Source organism: Vitis riparia, chromosome 8, assembly GCF_004353265.1.
Source record: "Vitis riparia cultivar Riparia Gloire de Montpellier isolate 1030 chromosome 8, EGFV_Vit.rip_1.0, whole genome shotgun sequence".
Taxonomy (NCBI): Eukaryota; Viridiplantae; Streptophyta; class Magnoliopsida; order Vitales; family Vitaceae; genus Vitis; species Vitis riparia.
In genome coordinates, this window is record NC_048438.1 from 5,977,738 (window position 1) to 6,000,121 (window position 22,384).

General features: G+C 36.0%; 1 protein-coding gene across 1 annotated transcript; it reads left to right on the forward strand.

The window, feature by feature from the left end:
* Window positions 1–6,332: 6,332 nt before the first annotated feature.
* LOC117920294 (fra a 1-associated protein) lies at window positions 6,333–21,621 on the forward strand. The gene is made up of 2 exons (XM_034837728.1): window positions 6,333–6,659; window positions 21,019–21,621. Exons 1-2 carry the CDS (start codon window positions 6,442–6,444, stop codon window positions 21,383–21,385), a joined length of 585 nt encoding a protein of 194 aa, XP_034693619.1. The 5' UTR covers window positions 6,333–6,441; the 3' UTR covers window positions 21,386–21,621.
* The last annotated feature ends 763 nt before the right edge of the window (window positions 21,622–22,384 follow it).

Here is a 22,384-nt window from a genome sequence, read left to right on the forward strand (position 1 = left end):
TTTAACTTTTCATTTTAAAATTAATTTTTCATGTTAAAATTGTTTTAATTAAATTATGATAAGAGAACATTGTCTAAATCAAACTTTAAATTGTTATTAAAAAATAGAAATATTATCTAAATTAATTAAATAAAATAATAATAGGATGAAAGCGATAAATACATTATAGTAATAAAAAATTCGATAAACACTCACTCTTTTATATATAATCAATTTTTTATAAGATTTTTTTAGCATATCAAATTTCTTTTTTATCTCATATAATTTAATATATTTTATATAATAGATAATGTTATATAGGACAATGTCCTAACCAATGAAGAAGAAAGAATGGTCCTACACAATATAGATGAAAATGTAAACCAAAATGCGATGCATACCCTTATCTTCGCAATAACCAAACACTTCCTTGGAGAACTGACAATTTTCTAAGAAGACTTAAGATGCAGGAAATTAGAAGACTTCAAATGGTACAAAGATGTATACCTTTCAAAGGCATACACTAGTACAAATGCAAATCAACCCTTTTGGAAGAAAAGATTCCTCCATGGTCTTCCTAGAACCTTTGTAGAGAGAGTTCAAATTATGATTAAAGAAAAATACAATGGAGTAACCCCTTTTGATTTCTTAACTTATGGAGAATCGATAAACTTTGTAAACTAGGGAGCATTATCTCTTTGCTCCCAAAAGGAAATTTTAGCAATTGTTTTATGTATTCAAAAATTCTAAGAAAGGGCAAAAGATTTCAAGTATGACACTCATTCAATAGGAGCAAAAACTGAAACTATTGAATTAATTAGCCTCAAAGACTTAGAATATTTTCCAAAAAGATATAAAGTAGGTCAAACTTGGAAAACTACGACAAACAAAATAGTGGTCTCAAACCACTCTCCATTAGAAGAAATACCGATAAAAATTCAAAACACGGAAGTAATAGCTTCACCCTTCAAAACCACAGGTTCAAAGGAAAATGAAGGAAGAAATGCTTTGTTAAAAGACTGCAAAAGTCTACAACAATAAAACAATTTTACCAATCAGATTCTAGGAACAATATCCTCCCAACTTAATAGGATAGAAACACAATTAGAGGCTCCTAAAACCAATAGTCAAATTACTTTACCTCAAATCTTAAATAAAAATCTTGATAAAAATCGTCTTATTTTCAAATCGGCGGAAATAGGATATTAAACATTAAAACTTTCAAAAAAAAAATGATGAACTAATCAAATGTTTAATAGAAAGATTAGAAAAATTAGATCTCACATTAAGACCTTCCACTTCAAATACTAAGACTATTAATGTCATCACAAAAACTCAAAAATTCAATCTTGACAAGTTAAGACAAATATTTGAGGAAGAGGATCCTCAAATAAATAGAATAAATCATCAATTTAGACAACATACTAAAACTTGGGATTATTATCTTAGACCAACCCCTCCTGATCTTCAATGTGAAGAAAGGAATCAAATTATCCAATTAAAATATGATAGTGAGAATGGAACATAGATGGCATAAGTGAACATCAAATCTTGAACATTCTTCAAGAAATGATCATGGCCTCTACAACTTATAAGTCAAAAGGAAATAGTGATCATTCTATTGCAAAACATTTAGTGGTAGGATTTGCTGGTCAACTAAAAGGATGGTGGGACAATGTCCTAACTAATGAAGAAAAAAGAATGGTCCTACACAATATAGATGAAAATGGAAACCAAAATGCGGTGCATACCCTTATTTTTGCAATAACCAAACACTTCCTTGGAGAACTAACAATTTTCCAAGAACGTGCCTTCAAAATTCGTGCTAACTTAAGATGCAGTAAATTAGGAGACTTCATATGTGCGCAAAGATGTATACCTTTCAAAGCTATATACTAGGAAAAATGCAAATCAACCCTATTGGAAGGGAAGATTCCTTCATGGTCTTCCTAGAACCCTAGCAAAAAGGGTTCAAATTAGGATCAAAGAAAAATACAATGGGGTAATACCCTATGATTTCTTAACTTATGGAGAATTGATAAACTTCGTAAACCAAGAAGCATTATCCTTTTGCTCCCTTATTAAAGTTAATGCTAAGATCAAGGAGGATCTTAGAACCTAAAAAAAAGAGTTAGGATTTTTTTGTACGCAATAGGGTATGAGAAGATTCTTCCACTTTCTATCAAACAAGAAAAATACTATAGATCGAAGCATAGGAAGTCAAAATCAAGTAAAAAATACTCAAATTATAAGGGAAAGAAGAAACAAAATTATAGAAAATCAAAAGAACATTTAAAGAGAAAATATAAAAAAGTAATAAAATGTTTCAAATGTGGTAAAAAGGAACACGTAGCCCTAGATTGCAAAATCAAAGAAATTATAGAGGACCTAGACATAGGGAGATCACAAAAAAGGCTTCAAATGAGACAAGTAATGAAGGACAACTTCTTCTAATCAAAGAAGACTCCTCCAATTCCTCAAAAAACACTTCCTCACAATTGTCTTATGATTGTGTAGAAAAATGTTCGTTGCAATGTCAAAACATTAAATGTGATAACAAGTGAACTAAATCTATTAATAGAAATGATAGAAACCCACAGATCCAACAAGAATATATCAAAAGATATCTAGAATTAAAAAGACAATAAAAAGAAACTAGGGAAGAAAATACAAATCAATACAACCTAAAAATTGTGTTAGACAGTTTTCTAAACCTAGGTCAATCAATATTCAAGATCTTCATAATGAAATAACTCAAATTAAACTTCAAATTAAAGATTTAATGACTCAAAATCAAAGTTTAGATAATAGGCTTCAAAAGATAGAGAACGATCCAATAACTTTCAAATACGATGATGAGGCAAAAGAAGAAGAAAATTCTAACTTATGTATTAAAAGTATAATTATGATGAAATCTAAAAAATGGTACATCAAAATATAACTTCAAATAAAGCCTAACTTTTCTAGAAGATTCTTAGCTATTCTAGATTCAAGGGCAAACTTAAATTGTATACAAGAAGGACTAGTTTATATTGTATATTTTGAAAAAACTACTCAAAGAGTGGTAGGAGCGAATTGACCAAACTTCTTTGTTGTACCAAAATACTTAGCTTTTTTCTGTAACAACTTTGGTCAAGAAAAATAAGAGAAAGAGTCATTACAACTTTTGTAATACTCCGAGTATCGTCTTCAAGGATTGGCTTATGAAAATTGTCAATACTAGAATAAATGAATTGCTTTTGTTTAAATCCTAAAGTGAAAAACAATATGTGAATAATGTGAAACTAAGTAAAATAAATTAAATTAATAAAAAAATGAATATTGATTTGAAATTCGATTGATTCAAGTTTGGGGCTTTCCACAATCCAACCTAGGGTATAGAAATTAGAGAAAACAAGGGTCTTTTAAGTAATATGATCTTAGGGTTTTGGGATCCTTGGTCGTTTGCCATCAAGTTGAGTTCTATAACTCAAAATTGCATCTGAAACCTAATTTTTCTTTTTTAAAACAAATTCCTAAAACCATCAAATGAATGAGATTGATTACCAGTTTAAGATTTAGCCTTTTAACCCTTCCTACTCCTTATAGCTTTATTTTGGAGCAAAATAACGATAGGGAAGATGAGGATAATTAATGATTAAGAATTACCAAGAATCACTAGTATCGGGTAATAACCTACCGTATCATTCCCTAAACTAACTCACAAGGATAGGATAAAAAAAATGATAAATTGTCACCCAACCAATAATTAATCTCATTGTTATAATAATTTACTCATTGTCCCTATAGGTTTCCTAGCCCTTAGGTTTTCATGGTTCAATCCCCAAGTTGGCTCTTAACCTCTCATGGGGGTGATGTCACATTCACAATCCATAATAGGGTAAAAATCCATAATTTGAATCAAAAGAACTTAAAACAATATATTTAATAAAGAAGAAAAAGAAAACAAACCAAAGTTCTCGTCTTCTTCCACTTTTAATGTCAAACTCTCCGAAAAAAGATCCAAGATACCTCAAACCTAGAACTAAGAGAGTTTATATAATATCATCAATTACCTAACATGTGGCACACTCTCATTGGCCACTTATTACAAAAATAATTATCTAAAAATGATTAAAAAAATAATAAAATGGTGGTTTCTAGTCGTGTGGGGCCCACTTAGGGCGGATGGAGTGCCCTAGATGCAATTCCTAAGGTAGAGGAGGCGAAACATCAAAGTGGTAGTGGGTGAATTCGAATTTGGGGTCATTTTGAATTGGATTTCGAATTCATAAGTTGAATTTCGAAATCATTTCAAAATGGCCCTTTAGCTTTGCATAGTTGTCTTCAAATGGCTATAACTTTTTTCATTTCAACTCCAATTTATACATTGTTTGAAGCGTTGGACTCTTAACTTCCTGAGCTTCGAAACAATATATAGTATGTCTAAAATAGACTTCATGAAATACTCCAACTTTTTCCTCAATTCAGAATACATGTTGCCATTAGATTTTGAGTTCCAAATTTCTATGCAGCTGAATCTTGTTTCATGCCTCATTTTCCATGTTTTCTTACCTTATTTCTTACTCCATAATGGTCATTTCTTATATTCCAAACTCATCATATCCTCGTCTTACCTTTTCTCATGGTCCATGAGTTTTGACTCACTTATTTCCTCATTTAGCCATTTCTTGATCTTTCAAAATATAAAGTGATTCAACTTGCACCATTTTCTTCCCTCGAACTTGAAATAAGTCTTTAAAGTAAAAATTAAACTCATGGATAGGGCCTTAGCATCAATTTAGGTCAAGTTGGGTGATTTGAATATCCTTTGGTGTATAAATCATATCAAATATTTGTCATTTATGCACATATTTTGGCTTCAATCACAAATCTACTATCCTTAGACATAGAATATAAAATTTCAAATGTTCATATATGTAATCAAAATATTTGTTACAAAACCTCCCTCCTTCTAGTTAAAAACATGCAACCAAAGGTTGTGTTAGGAACACCTTTTTTAACTCTGCTTCACCTTTTTAAAATAGACAAATAAGGAATAAAAATCGAACATAATGTACAAACAATCTGTTTTGAGTTTGTTAGTCCTGTCCAACTTAAAGAACTTAACCTCCTCCAAGATAATGAATTGAAACAATTGAATTTAATTCAAAAGAAAAAACAACATATCAAATTTCTAAGTAAAGAGATCCATTACCAAAGAATAGAAGAAAACCTTCTTCAAAATGATATCCAAGATACGATAAGTAAAGTCAAAGATCAAATTGAAATAGAATTATGTTCTATTCCTAATGCTTTTTGGAATAGAAAGAAACACAAAGTTTCCCTACCATAAATTGAAGGGTAAAACTAATTCAAATGAATGAACAAATGTTAGAATACTGTAAAAAAAAAGAGATACAAGATCTACAAACATTTCATATTTTTACATATAGCGTAGATTATAAAATTGAATACACATTAAAGAAAAAATGTTGTTTAAAATTTGGATTGAGAAAAATAAATTAATTCAAAATAAATATTTTTTTGCATTTATTTGATTTTTTTATCTAAATTTATTTCTATTGAATAAAATTAAGAACAAAAACTTAAATTATCATAATTTTTGAAAAATTTTATTTTTTCATTTTTAAGAAGACAAATAAAATAATATTTATTTAAATAGTTTAGTAAGTAAATTAATAATGAAACGTAAATTATTATCACTTTCTTAGAGAGAAAAAATTATATCATCAAGAAAAATTATTTTTAATAAAATTATGATATTTTATTTTTAAGAAAAACATTATCTAAGATCAATTTTTCGATTGTTTTATAGGCTTGCATTTTTAGAAATATAAAAAAAAAAATTAATCATCTTCTTTTTTTTTTTCCATCTAAAAGTTTCAATAATAACATTTAACTTTTCATTTTAAAATTAATTTTTCATGTTAAAATTATTTTAATTAAATTATGATAAGAGAAAATGATCTAAATCAAACTTTAAATTATTATTAAAAAAGAAAAATATTATCTAAATTAATTAAATAAAATAATAATAGGATGAAAGCGATAGGAATAAAAAATTCGATAAACACTCATTCTTTTTTATATAATAAACTTTTTATAAGATTTTTTAAGCATATCCAATTTCTTTTTTATCTCATATAATTTAATATATTTTATATAATAGATAATTCATTTTTTGATAAAAATAAAATTTAAATATGGACTTTGTAGTATACAATAGATAACATTAATTATCTTATATACAATAAAAGAAATGATGAGAAATAACACTATTAAAAAATGCTGCTGATATCTCATATCTGCGTTTTCCGCGCTTTGTTTGCGTGAATTGAGATTTATTTTGGTCACGTGTCAAACTATAAACCGCTATTTGTTTGCGTGAATCGATATTTATTTTGGCCAGGTGCCAAACTACCAACGGGAAAGTGAGGGTTGTTTGACAAGCTAAGTAGAATGGGGTGGGTGTGGGAGGACGATGCTGGCGAAGCCAATACAGCAGGCGATGTTACCGGATTCCAAAACCCTAATCTAAGATCCGAAGATAGCTCCGAAGATAGATGCTCCACGAGGAGGATCGTGAAATCGCAGTGTCGAACTGAGGAGGTTAAGCCTGGAAAATTTGTGAGAAAGTGCCAGAAGACTCAGCAGATTCTCAAAGACTGCGTTGGAAGGTATTTATTTTTATTTGTTTATTTATTTTTTCAATATGGTTGCGGTTTGGTGCTGAGAAAATAAATGAGAAGAAAAAAAAAATACAAATTTCGGGATCTAGGGTTTTTTTTTTTTTAAATTTTATTATTTATTATTTTTAATCTTATTAAGTGGTCTCTATTATCTGTGTCTGATGTTTAGTTAGTTATCGGCGTTTTCTTCTTTTTATATTATGAAAGAGGTCTCTATACTTTGTTTATTTATTTTTCAAGTTGGCTGCGCTTTGGTGCTGAGAAAATTTATGACAAGAAAAGAAATTGCAAATTTTGAATTTTAATGTTTTTATTTTTTATTTTTTATTTTTTTAATATTAGGAAAGTGGTCTCTATTAGTTATGCCTAATGCTAAGTATGGGTATATTTTTCCTTCTCCTTCTGATTCTGCGCTGGCTCTGGTTGTTGAATTTTTTTGCTGTTTTGGCTAGATTGCATTTTTAGTATAAGAGACTGAATGATGTTGATGTTTAAGTACCTCAATATTTGTATAGAAGATGTTGTTGCATTTACGTTGTGGATAAATGCATGAAATCATCAAACCATGGAAGGGAGGAATGGTCCAAATATTAGACAAGGAAACTGTGGTCCCTAGAAGTGGGCAAGGTGGATAGGAAAGTTAGAATAAAGCTAGTTGGGTTTTATTTGGGGATTAGAGAGGCGCTGGTGTTGCCAGTTGCAGCTTGGGAACTTAAAAGAGAACTTGGATATCAATTTTACTCATCTAATTTATAACTTAAATGACATGCTTTGAGTTTCTTTTGACTGGCTTCATTGTCCCATTGTTTATACACATGTCTTGCTTTTCCATACAAACTTTCCAGCAGATAATGAGTGACAGTATTGAAAACGTCCAAAATATTGAGGAAAAGTTTGTAATTTATTATTAAGAGATGAAGAAGTATAAGTTATTGATCAGAGTGAGACAGCAGATTTTTCATAAAAGTTCAAATGACTGGTAGATCAAGGAACAATGCACAATGGTCAGAAGCATTTTCTTGAGCGAAATTCCATTTGTTAGCTATATAATTTAATTTTTTTTTTTTTTTAAAATGTCCCATATCTAACCAAGGGTCCAGGGAAATGTCTCTTTTATTGAAAGTGCCACAAAATTCTAAAGATTAGTAGTTCTAATTAGAGTTACTTATTTTAGATCATCAAATCAACCCATCAAATGGAGATCAAGTGTATTTTTCTCCCTTTAATATCTTTTATTTTTTGGTTTTTGATAGGAAAATAGGAGTTCATTAGAAAAGGAAACTAACAAAAATGAAAAAAGGGCACAACCCACGTATATAGGAAGTTTAAAAATCTAACTACCTCCAATATACTAATATGGGCTTAAACAGTCAATGAAAATGGAGTTTGACACTTGGGGGTAAGGAATCTTTTGACGTTTAACAAAGCCCATCTATGTAAATGGAGTTGGTGGTATGTGGAAGATAGAGGGACTTTATGGAAAGTTATAAGTGGTAAGTATGGGTAGAAGATGGAGGGTGGTGATCCAAGGACGAGAGAGAAAGTTATGGGGTAGGGTTATGAAAAGCCATTATAAAGAATTGAGATTTTTTGGCTGGTAGAACTCCCTTCTCAGTTTGTGATGGGTGGAGGGTGAGATTTTGGACAAACAAGTGGTGTAGAAATGAACCACTGTGTACTACTTTCCCTTCTCTTTGAGCTATTGCTGTATCTAAGGAGGTTTGGGTGGTGGATGTCTAGAACCCATCAGATGAAGGGGTTTGTTGGCCCCCTCGCTTTTCTAGGTGCCTAAATGATTGGGAAGTGGATAGCGTGGATCATTTTCTTATGAGTTTGCAAGGGAGGAAAGTGCATGAAGAAGAAGAAAATACGGTGATTTGGACAAAGTAAAAAAGGATAAGTTCTTTGTTAAAGCCCTTCACTTGGCTTTAGAGCCAAGTAGTATAGTTTTGTTTCTTGTAGGTGTGATTTGGAACTCTTGGTGCCACCAAAGGTGAGCTTTTTTGCTTGGGAGGCTACTTGGACAAAAGTTTTAATCTTGGATCATTTATAGAGGAAAGGATGGTCTTTGGCAACCACATGTTTCCTTTGTCAGTTAAAGGAAGAGTTTATCAGTCACATCCTTATTCACTGTGTCAAGACAATGGTATTATAACATTTTTTCCCCTTTTTAATGTGCATTGGGTGCTTCGCTCGTCGGTCAGAGAGATGCTTTTAGGATAACATGACTCCTTTGTGGGTAAAAAGCGGAAAAATGTGTGGTGAGTTGCTCTCTTGTGCTTATTTTGGACAATTTGGAAGGAAAGAAGTCGTTTGAAAATGAGGAGCATTACATTCAAGGACAAACACTTTTTTCTTTGTAAATTTTTGGGTTGGGTTTAAGCTGTTTTTAGGTTCTAGTCCCTCATTTGTAGTGGATTTTGTTTACTGGTTGGACTTAGTTTGAGGGGTGCATTGTTTTTTGTTATCTCTCCCTTTTCTTTTGGAGGTGTTTGTAGGCATTCTTTGTATACTTTCTACATAGTTTGGGGTGCCTTGTTGGTTTTTTTTTTTTTTTTTTTTTTTTTTTGTTTATAACATTCCCTTGCTTTACTTACCGGAAACATAGTCAATGAAATCCAATAGTCTTAAACATATCCAAGGTCTTAAAGGGCATATATACAAAGTCTTGTTTTTTAAGAACTTTATGTAATAATTCTATTTTTAGTAGGCCTATTATTGATTATAGATTTTTTAGTTTCTAACAAAGGTGTGGGGTTTTTGCCCATCAAAAAAGTTGTTAGTTTCTTGTTAGCCAAAATTTGTGTTGGTAATTTCATGAAAAAAAATTTGAATTGTGATATAGCCATACTTGTGTCTTTTTAAAGAAATCCATAAAAACAATATATGCTTAAAAAGAATGCAAGGGACCATATTGAGGTATTAGGAGAATAGCCTAAATTTCTCTTCAGCACAATTTAGTGAGACTTCCTTGTTTGTTTGTTTTTTAATAGATAAGACTTTCTGATACACACAAGGCAAGAAATTAACCAGAAAACGCAGAGAAAAAGTAGAGGAATAACTGGTATTTCTCTATTAATGTCTGAAATGAAATATCCAAACTTTCGAGAGGCTTAGTTCTCTCCCAAATGGGCAAGCCCAATTCTATATCATTCTTTCCATCCCCTCCCCACAAATCCCACCTCACCTTTTATTCCCTTCACCCCTCTGGTCCTAACAGAAAATCTCAACCAAATACCCAACACCTCCTTTCTAACAGAATTTGCAATCATTCCTTCCACGTCAGCTACTGCTTGCAATTCCAGAATTATTCTTACGCCTAGTGTAGGTGAAGTGCACAGGTGGCCTAACATTACCTCCCCCCCAAACTTTCACCTTGTCCTCAAGGTGGAAAGCAGGAAATTGTTGGTGAATCAAATGAAAATCTTCCCAAGTGGCTTCATATTCTGGCAAAGACTTCCATTTCAACAGCACTTCAACTTCACCCGGCTGGCCTTGAGCTTTCGAACGAACATCTAGCAATAATTCCGGCTCCACAACAAGTTCAAGTTCAGGAGTTAATTGTGGAGGTAAAACTGGTGAAGAAGAGGAGACTCCATGTGCAGGTCGCAACTGAGAGACATGGAAAACAGGATGGATTGCTGCTGTTGGGGGAAGCTCCAGCTTATAAGCCACCTTGCCAATACGCTGCAGAACCTTGAAAGGACCATAATATCGAGCAGCTAATTTTTCGAACTTTTGCTGTGCAAGAGAACGCTGCCGATATGGTTTCAGCTTCAAAAAAACTAAGTCACCATCTTGAAATTCTGCATGATGACGCTTGGTATCAGCTTGCAGCTTCATCCGTTGTTGCGCCCGTAACAAATGCATGCGCAAATCATCCAAGACAACATCTCGATCATCCAAAAGCTGATCTACAGTAGACACCAACGCAGTGCCTCGTTCATAACGGATGAGAGGGGGTGGATCGCGACCATACAAAGCACGGAAAGGGGTACAACAAGTGGAGGAGTGAAATGAAGTATTGTACCAATATTCAGCCCAAGCCAACCATCGAGCCCAACTACGCGGCTTATCAGAAGCAAAACAGCGCAAATAAGTTTCTAGACATCGATTAACAACCTCCGTTTGGCCATCAGTTTGTGGATGATAGGCAGTGCTACGCTTAAGAGAAGTCCCTTGCAACTTAAACAACTCATTCCAGAAATTGCTTAAGAATACTCTATCCCGATCAGAAATAATGGATTGAGGAATGCCATGAAGCCTCACAATTTCACGAGTGAAAATGGTAGCGACCGAGACGGCTGTAAATGGGTGTCTTAAGCCGATAAAATGAGCATATTTACTAAGTCGATCCACCACTACCAAGATTGCATCCAAACCTTCCGAACGAGGTAGCCCTTCAATGAAATCAAGTGTGATCTCATCCCAAACCTGCGCCGGAAGAGGAATGGGCTGCAGGAACCCAGCAGGTGTGGTGGCCAGATACTTGTGCTGCTGACAAACCAAGCATTCCCGAACAAACTTGGCTATGTCCTTACACATACCAACCCAATATAACTCAGTTGCAAGGCGGTGATAAGTTTTTGTTTCCCCTGAATGGCCCCCAACTGGAGTGGTATGAAACTCTCCAATTAGAGTAGAAATGAGCTTAGATGTCCGTGGAATAACGAGACGATTCTTGTAAAACAATACCCCTTGTTCCACAGTAAACCCAACATGAGACTGAGTGCCCGAAGTGATGTTGTCCTTTAATTTCTTCAGAAAATCATCCTCTGCCAATTCTGTCCATAAAGTGTCCCAATGCTGCCACTGAGGTACTACTAAGGTAGTACACTCTACTTGATCAGATACACGGGAGAGAGCATCTGCTACTCGATTGCTTGCCCCACTACGGTATTGTATAACGAAGTCATACCCCATGAGTTTAGTAACCCACTTTTGGTATTCTTCCCCAACTATTCGCTGCTCCAAAAGGTACTTCAAACTCAGCTGATCTGTCCTCACAATGAACCGTCTTCCACGTAGATATGGCCGCCACCTCAAAACAGCAAATACAATGGCCATCAATTCCTTCTCATATATAGACTTAAGGCGAGCTCGAGAACCAAGAACTTGGCTATAATAACCACTGGCTGCTGGTCCTGGAGAAGAACAGCACCCAAACCAAATCCAGAGGCATCTGTCTCTATGATAAAGGGTTTGGTGAAATCGGGCAACACTAAAACAGGGGCTGAGGTCATGGCTTGCTTAAGTGTTTCAAAGGCTGCAGCGGCTTCCGAATTCCACCCAAATTTATCCTTCTTTAATTGATCAGTCAATGGCAAAGCAATGCGGGCATACCCAGCCACAAACTTCCGATAATACCCTGTCAATCCCAAAAATCCCCTTAGAGCTTTCAAAGTGGTGGGGGTTGGCCAAGAGAGCATGGCCTGAATCTTGCTAGGATCTGCTGCTACCCCCTGTCCAGAAATGATATGGCCCAAGTAAGCCACCTCAGTTTTCCCGAATTCACACTTTTTTTGGTTGACGAAGAGGCAGTTAGCTTGCAGAATCTCTAGAGCTTGTTTTAGGTGCTGCTGGTGGGACTCTTCAGAAGGACTATAAATCAGGATGTCGTCAAAAATACCAAGACAAACTTCCTAAGGTAGGGCCGGAAGACATCATTCATCAAGGATTGGAAAGTAGCAGGGGCATTCATGAGCCCAAAGGGCATGACGAGGAATTCGTAATGCCCATCGTGAGTCCGAAAAGCTGTTTTGTGAACATCTTGGCTACTAACTCTGATTTGATGATAACCCGACTTCAAGTCTAACTTAGAGAAAATTTTTGCACCGTGTAACTCATCTAGTAACTCATCTATTACTGGAATTGGATACTTATCTAGTACTGTTACCTTATTCAATGCCCTATAATCCACACAAAATCGCCAAGACCCATCCTTCTTCTTAACAAGCAGAACTGGACTTGAAAAGGGACTGTTACTGACTTGGATTATTCCAGCTGCAAGCATTTCCTTGATTAATCTTTCAATTTCGTCTTTTTGGGCATGAGGATAGCGATACAGACGAACACTAATCGGTTGGCTGTCGTCTTTGAGTACAATGGAATGTTCATGTCCTCTAATAGGGGGTAGTCCCATGGGCATGTCAAAAACTTCTGCATAATCTGCCAAAATCTGATGTAGAAATGGTGGCACATCGGACTTTTCTTCACCCAAGCCTTCTAACTGATTCAACTCCACTAAAATTCCAGTGCCCTCATGCTTGATGGTTCGCATCATAGCCTTTAGAGACACTAGTGTCTTCCCCAGTGAAGGATCCCCACGTAGAGTAACCGATTCATTATCCAGCCTAAACTTCATTACTTGAGTTTTCCAGTTGGTATGTGTCATACCCAAGGTCTCAAGCCATTTGATTCCCAAAATCACATCAGCACTTCCCAACCCTAGTGGTAAAAATTCTTCTACAACATCAATCCCCTGTAGATGAAGAGCTACCCCTCTGCATAATCCTCTCCCACGGACAGCAGTTCCGGTCCCCATAGTAACCCCATATTCCTCACTGTCATCAATAGGCAACTGTATTCTTTTAACCAAATCTAAAGATATAAAATTATGGGTTGCACCTGGATCGATCAAGACCACCACCTCCTACTCACCCACCATTCCCTTTAATTTCATAGTTCTTGGGGTAGTTAATCCCACAACAGAGCTGAGCGAAACTTCCGCCACTTTATTAAGTTCAACCGCCTCCAAATCAGCCACTGCCTCTTCCGTAACGTCAATCTGACTCGATTCTTCTTCATCGGCGTCATGTATGAGAAGAACACTTAGTTCTTTCTTCTTGCAGCGATGCCCGGGTCCCCATTTTTCATCACACCGAAAGCACAATCCCTTCTCTCGTTTCTTTTGTAGCTCCGAATCAGAAAGTCTCCTCACTTCCCCGGCGATCTTGGCTTCCGAATGATTTGCCCTAAAAATTGATCGGGAGGCTTCAGAGGGCACAATACTACCCCGTGAAGTCCCTGTTCCTGCTCTTGTAACCCCACTAAAGGGTTTATGGGCTTTAGTGATCCACAATTTTTCCTCAATCCTTTGGGCCAAGTCCATGGCCCGGCCCAAATTGCTGGGTTCTAGAATCCTAACCTCCACTCTGATTTCTGGCTTCAGCCCGTTAATGAAATTACCCAGAGCTACTTCATCAGAAATGTTCTCTAATGGCGCCGACAACTCGATGAATCTCCGCCGATAATCCTGTACACTTCTGTCTTGAACCAGGGCTAACCATTGCTCGTGAAGAGTGCCGGCCTGGGTTGTTCGAAACTGCTTCAAGAGAAGCATCTTCATCTCTTCCCAAAGAACAATGGATCTTTTCCTGTTTTCCCACTGATACCAAAGCAGTGCATCACCTTCAAAAGCCATAATTGCAGCCTCAAGTTTCTCTTCATTTGTTAGTCGATTAAATGCAAAATATCGCTCCGCCTTGAGAATCCATCCATCCGGATTCGTTCCGACAAACGGAGGCATTTCGAGCTTCCGAAATCGGGATTCATGGCGAAATCCGGCGGAACCAGAGCTGCCATCTGACCCATGAACCTCCCCCATAAAAGGTCTGTCTGCCCTATTTCCCCCAGAAGAAGTTCCTCCAGCCCGTACAGCGTCTTCTTGCAATTTGATGAATTGCTCGAATCTGTGATTCAGATTCTGCATCTCCTCCTTTAGCGTACCCACTTCACGCCGAAATTCTTCCTGCACTGCTGCAATTACCTCCTCCATAGAATCCATACGTGAGCCATGTTTTTACTAGCCATTTTCTCAAGTTCGTTACCGCTCTGATACCAATTTGATACACACAAGGCAAGAAATTAACCAGAAAACGCAGAGAAAAAGTAGAGGAATAACTGGTATTTCTCTATTAATGTCTGAAATGAAATATCCAAGCTTTCGAGAAGCTTAGTTCTCTCCCAAATGGGCAAGCCCAATTCTATATCATTCTTTCCATCCCCTCCCCACAAATCCCACCTCACCTTTTATTCCCTTCACCCCTCTGGTCCTAACAGAAAATCTCAACCAAATACCCAACACCTCCTTTCTAACAGAATTTGCAATCATTCCTTCCACGTCAGCTACTGCTTGCAATTCCAGAATTATTCTTACGCCTAGTGTAGGTGAAGTGCACAGGTGGCCTAACACTTTCCCTAGTCTTTTGAGGAAATTATCTTTCGCAAGTTCTATATTTTAATGGAAAAAGACCAAGTTGGCTTAAATGTATCTAATGTTCGGAATAAATCAAATTTCCATATATATATATATATGTAGAATAAATTTCCTACTTTGCTATCTTACCCATTTTCTAGAATGACCTATTTTGTTTCAATCACCTCTTTAGAACCTCATTCTTTGTGTAACTTTTGAAAGTATTTGAACAAACTTTTCTAATGTTTTTCTAGTAAAAGCTTCTATGAAGAACTTGTGAGAGAAAAACTTGATATAATGTATTCATAAGCCATGTTCTATTGAAAATATTTTTGGAATAAATACTCCAACCATAAAAAAAAATTTATAACCCACTTGTAGGAAAGGGTACTTTTGGGGAGTATAAGATGTGGGAGTGAGATATGGCCTGTGAGATGTTAGGCTCTAGCTCAAGGCACTCTGCATAGAAGTAAAGATCTTGTTTGTGGGATAATATGATCCATCCAAAATGCAGTCGTGCAATCTAGGATACATCAGGATTGATAAAGTTGAAAATTGGTTCTGAGATGCTGCTAATAGATCAGTAAGCTTGTAAGAAACCTTTTCATTTTAGTGGATTGGTTGGATCCATGGTTTTTGTTTCATGGTTCATATCCCTGTTGATTGGGTCTCCACTGAATTGGTATCCTCCTGTGCTGCATTTTTTTATTTAAGTTTACAAATTGTATCTAGATTGATTATTACTACTGGGATTAGGCAAGTTGCAGGCTGGTTATGCATCAGATTTTATAGTATGATCATGGTCAATGGCCTGCTAGATTTGTTTTCTTTACTTAGTAATGCCTATTATCAATGATGCTAATGCCTATATTGGAATATCATCAACAACATGATGAAGCAAACAAAGAGATTGAAGTTGATTCATGAAGCTTTGATAGAGATTTGATGACTAAAACTTACAAGTTGAGGTGGACCTGAAAAAAATTCTGGAAATCTAATTTTAATTCTGCAATTTCAAGCATAAAAGCTAAGTTCATGATGTGTGGTCTAAAATGACAAATCCTTTAGCAGCAAGAGTGGAGAGAAAGAAGTACTAAGATTTGAAATTTTAGAGTGTCTTTGGGAACGCTTTTAAAAGAGGTTCTCAAACAATAGTATTTGAGAACAGTTCTTAAAAATTAGTTTTCAATTGTTTTAAAGAACAAAATTATATTTGGAAACTCATATAGACAAAACAGTGTTCATCTTACCTAAAGATGGCTTCAAACCACTGGAACAATGATCTCAAATGAACCATATGATCTTGAGAAGCCTCACAAAAAATAGTATTGTCATTGACAAACAATAGATGGGAAACTTCCACTCCCTCACCTCGCCTCCCTCTCACCCTAGCCCTTAATAGTTGGTCACCCTCTCTAGCCTTCTTAAGAAGATAGTTGGGAGCCTCCATTGCTAACACAAATAAGTAGGGAGAAAGAAGATCCCCATGTCTTAAGCACTTAGAGCTTTGAAAGAAGTTAGAAGGCATACCATTGACAAGAACAAACAACCTTGCATTATACATGCATTAGAAAGTGTGGAGAGCAACACCTTTATGCCTCTTTTGGACAATTTAGAAGGAGAGAAATAGAAATTTTTTTGAGAATATAGAACTTTCTATTCAAAGGCTGAAATTTTTGTTTTTGTGCAACTTATTATCTTGGACAAACTTGTTTATAGAACATACTTCTATATCCTTGGTTGATTTTATTGATTGGTTGGAATCGGATTGAGGGAGAGAGTATTTTTGTTTTCCCTATCCTTTTTGGCGCTTTTTGGTGGCCGTTGTATAAACCATGTGTACTTTGGTGCAGCCTTTTTGGTGTTTTAATACAATTTGCACTTACCTATCAAAAAGATATGCACCATCTAACCCATTCAATCTCTTTCAAACCAAAGCCTATCTTATCTAGATTGAAAGCAAAAAAGCCCATTTAACATGATCATATGCTTTTTCAATGCCAAACTTACATATAACTCCATAAACATCATTTTCCAACAATAAATCAATGACCTTCTTAGTTATGAGCACTACATTTAGAATTTTTCTTCCCTCCATGAATGTGTTCTAGGATTTGGATACCACTTTTTTTTTTTTTTGATAGGAAACCACACATGAATATATTGATAAGATAAAATAGTACATAAGGAGGATGAGAAATCCTCCCGCCAGAATTAAAACTAAACAACACAATAAAATAACATGACACTACACCGTCTCATTGGACCTACACACTGCTAGTCAATCTAGTTGTAAAACGTTAAGGGGAATGCCCTTAAACCCCGTTGAGCAAAAAGCCCAAAACGAAGCGATGAAATGAATGGAGTCCCAAAATTTGGATACCACTTTACCCACCATCTTCTTTAGCCTACTAGGCAGAACTTTAGTTAGAAGCTTGTAAGCCGAAAATCTTTTAAGTCTTTTGCTCCTCTTTTCTTTGGAAATAACTCTAAGAAGGTGGCATTAAGACTTCTTTCCAACTTACCTTGATAGTAAAATTCACTAAAAAAATCCCATCATCTTATCCTTCACAAAATCCCTACTGAATTGTTAGAAAGGCATAGAGAAACCATCTAGACTTGGAGCTTTGTCCTCATTTAGCTCTAATAGAGCAATGAACACCTATTCCTCTGAAAAAGGCTCCTCCAATTTTACTACTTGAAAATGTCAAAAGGCATTCCAATGATGTTGGGTCTCCACTCCTTAGGATTAAATAAAAGATTGTAGAAAGCCCAAGCCACCCCTTCCTTAATCACATTCTCCTTGGTTAACCAAACTGATATCTATAATCTTGGCTAAAATAATTTTTTCTTTTGTGCACATTGATCATTTTGTGGAAAATTTTAGTGTTTTTATCTCCTTCCTTTAGCTAAATCTCCCTCGATTTCTACCTCCATGAAGCTTCTACTATAAGTACCCATTTTTCATACTCCTCCCTAGCAACCCTCTTTGCTTCCATCTCCTCTTGGGAAATGGCAACTAGCTTCTCCTTTGAATCCTCAAAACCCATCTGGTTAAAGACCCTTTGAGCCCATCAAAAACCACAGTTTGAGCCTAGTTTAAGCAAACCTGCCCAAACAGTCAACTCCACCACCAACAAGACCCATGCCATCACCCTCCCTCCTTATATCTAGTTTGCCTGGACTAGGCTTTTCAAGGCCAACGTGGTTCTCCACTCCTTTCTCCTTACTTCTGCAATCAAAGGATGACACGTGTTTTCTTTAGCATGTTACAAAGACGACAACTGGTCCTACACACACTTGCTTGATGCATGATGCATCATCATCACCCCTAACCTCCAGCCCAATACCACTTCTCCTTGGGACACCTGCAACATCCATTGTGAAAACAACTGGATTGCATCTCACAACTAATTCACCAGCACTTGCAACAGCCTCAACGTTCTCCTCCCATCTAATTTCACCAAAACTCTTGCCCATTGCAAGTTACGGTGAAGAGTGGTATCTTTGTTGACCATAATAAAATCGTTGCAGTAGTCTCCTAGCTTTTTGAACACCTCTTACACCATAAGTGTAGCGGGAATACCACCACTCTCACCCACACTTCCTTAGCACGCACACCTTTTCAGAAACACCCTACCTCTAGAACCCATTTATCCCGGTGCAAAAACTTCTCAGCTTTCCTCCTCATACCTTTGAAAAGTACCGACTTTGCATCTGAAACTTCTTCAAACTCAAACAGGAGAAGGGCACCTCTTAACAAGGAGATCCTTACTACACCTTTTTCAAAAGCCATTTTTGAGCAGCCTACCTTCTTAATGAGGATTACTTTGAAACAAAATATGAAAACTACCCCCACCTCCCAACTAAACAGTGCTTGAAAAACTCCTCCCTAAGCTGCACCTCCTTATCACCTTGCTCAATCCAAGCTGCTTCACCCACTCTTCCAGGAGTCTTCTTTAGTGCGTCTATAAAAGACCCTTACTCTAGCAACACAATGTTACTGCATCCCTCCACATGCTGCTAAGCACCTAGGGCTGGAGAACTACCCTATAGATGAAACCACTCCAAAGTCAATAAAGCTTCTCGAAAAGAATGAGCCATCCCCCAAGAAAACATCTACCTTCAGGGAGTATTAGAGAAACCACTTAGCATCCACAGTGTAAACTGAGCAGTGAATCCTGTCCCATTTGAATAGCGCTCTAGCTTGAAAGCCTCCCTTCTTCATCCCAAACTTTGAATCACTCCTCTTTGTCTTCTTCCCTATGACATGCCTCCACACCTTCCAACAATTGAAACAGGCTCATCTCCCCAAACCAAATCAAACAGGAAAAAGCCTCTACTCCCTCCCTAAAATTTTTCTTATCAGCATTCCTTTGACCTCCTCAATTGTAATTTCAAAGGACTTAGAATCCATGGAAAATCAGCTCCTACTTCCCCTCCTCATATTACGAGCAATCCTAAATTTAATTGAAATGTTAGAGAGTAAACAAGATTACAGTTCTGAAGAGGGAGAGATATTTGGCATCGTATAGAAAACTAGGAATTATTATCTTGAGCCAACACTCCCAGATATCGAATATGAAGAAAGGAGCCAATTCGCTCAATCAAAACACGATGGAGAAGAATTATAAGAATGAAAGATAGATGGAATTAGTAAACACCAAATATTTAATATCCTTAAAGAAATGGTAATGACTTCAACTGCTTATAAAGTAAGAGGAAATTAAGATAGTATGATTTCATGTCTTCATTTAATTGTAGGATTTATTGGACAACTAAAAGTTGGTGGGATAACATACTCATAATCAAAGAGTATTTATATAGTGAATTCTATAAAACAAGATCATTCTCAAGACATTGTTAACACTTTGATATATGCCATAACAAAACATTTTCTAGGAGAGCCATATTCATATTAAATGACATGTAGTTATTAAAATCGCAAATGGTATTAAAGCCATGGATCTAAAACTCTCAGATTTAATCCCAAGTTAAATTAGATGACCTTTTTTTATCAAACTTTGTTTAGAAATTGTGTTGATTCATCGTTTTAATCAGTTTGGTTAGCTCATAAAAAGTAAAAAGGATGGTCTCAGAGGTGGTCCCATGAGATATAAATTATTTTAAATGTAAAGGTCTAATGAAATTGAGGAGAAAATAAGTAATATATTAAGGCATTTGTCATCTCAAAATCAATTTGATATCCTTAGAAGCATCTCAAACCCTCCCTCAAAATTAGGATCTTCCTCTCATTTTCCTTGAGGCCCTCCATCACTTTTAGGATGTCTTACTTTTGTATCAAATTTTTATCCCAACTTAAAGAAAAGTAACTAAACCATTATTTCAAATAAGCCCATCTAATTTTTTAAGCTTTTTAATCTAAAAAGTTCCATGTTGAGTGTAAATCCGTTATTTGGAAGATCAAGGAATGTTCAAAGTCGTAATAAATTACCATGGAGATTAGATTTCTTTTTAATGTTTTATTGAGTTTTTAAGATTTTCTTTGCTAATATACATACAATGAAAATATAATGGACATGTGTGTAATTTGTAAGCATCAATTATGAAACTTCATCGGTGTTCTTCTAGGCAAGGTTTTAAGACTTTTTAATCTTTTTTTTTTTCCTTTACTCTCTTTCTCACTTATCTTGTTTACCACTTCCATGACCTAAACTCCTTTTTCCCTCCTTAAATCCTAAAAGAGTAGAGTCCTGACAACCCTATTTAATTGTAGACAGCTACCTTTGGGTTTGAAACAACTCAAATTCTTTGATTGTGTGCTTTTGTGCCTGTATTTGAGGTGTCTTGATGCTCATCATATACAGGAAACATGCTTGTATGGAGGTATATGTTTGGACAACATTTTTGAAGTTCAGCTTTTGTTTTAGCATATCCTTTTTACTCAGGTGCATAGAATATGAACTATCTTGCTGGGACCAAATGCTGTCATTGCTGGTTAGCCCCTCTGTAGTGAATTATTTGAGCTATATTCCATTCTGTAGGTGTCATAACATGCGGATGAGTTTGCATTCATTCATAGAACTGTACTGGCACTAAGCCAATTTACCCTGGATCATGTTTTTTACTCTCTCTCTCCTTTTGTATATATGTATATCTATAACTTGTCTTTGTAATCTTCTAAATCAGGCCTACAGAAGTGGTCCAGTCCAATGAAGAGTATACAGAGGATGATGTGACCGATCTGGTGGTTAAAGGGTCTTCCCCCCTGGGGTTGCCAGAGCAAGGGCACTTCGACTTCCCGGGGCTACGCAGTGATATTGAAGCCATTGAGCGTAACCTTTTTGGTGGCCTCAACCGTTTCTTTGAAGCAGCTGAAGAAATGAAAAACGGGTTTTTCAGTGTATTTGGGGCTCCACCGGTGTTTGATGGGGAATCTTCCTCGTCATCATCTACAAGGCGAGGGATATCTTTTGAGGGCAGCAATCCTACAAAGGAACCATTTAAGGCTGAGTCGGGATATGGTGATCTTTCTGGATTGGCTAGAGAAGTTTGAAAGCTAGGCCATTTTGTGGCCATCATGCTCTATAGTGGTTTAATTTTAGGACAATAATGTTTTGTGGTGACCTTGTCGATATTGTACCTAGGCCTTCTCTTCTTTTCGTTGAATACAGGGCATAGAGATATGGCTCTACCCATCGTAGTGCGGGGGATATTAATTGAACCTTTTGACTATGAGACTCAAAAAATCTTATTCTCTTCTGAAGTTTTAAACCCCCGTGTTATGCCCCACCTTTAATGTGGTTGCGATGCAATATCAGAGTAGAAGTCATGTCATGGAGCTTGGTTCTACTTATAATGAGTGTGCACTTGGGTGTGAAAACGAGTATCACGTGTCTTTTCAATTGTTGGGTGAGGGATATCGTGTCATCTACAGGCTAGGCTCGATGTGTTTTGGGTTCCCACACGTGTTTTGGAGAGAATGCTTGGACCCTGCAGTCTTATACGTCAACGCCAAGTGGCAAGCAGTGGTTGCAGTCTTCTCATATGTCCCAATAGCCATTGGTTCCAAGAGATATAATGGAGTCTAGGGGGTACGGAAAGAAACTTCAGATTACATTCCCATTGTGATGAGACTTTAGAGTAGAATTCTTTCCCAGGCATCTGATGAACAAAAAGATAAGGGGTTGGGTTATCAAAAGAGAAAATTACCATGTTTATTTTTTAATCAGGATAGGATTATTGGTATTAGTATCAAATTATGTTCAATTTGCTTTGATAACTAGGGAGAAAGCTGAAGTAGGTATTTTACCTACATGTTTTAAGTGGAGTTAAAAAGGGTGCGATATCTTAGATTGTGGTTGCTTTAGGACCTAGTCATAGGAAGTACCTTTAAAAAAAGAAAAAGAAAAAGACCACACGTCCAGAAAATTTCAAATGGAGAATCATTTAAATCGCTACTTGTGACATTGATTGATCCTTGATCCAAGTCACATATCCGGAGTGGTTCCTTGGAAGTAGGTTTGAGTCAAATCATCGACCAATCCCTCTCTCA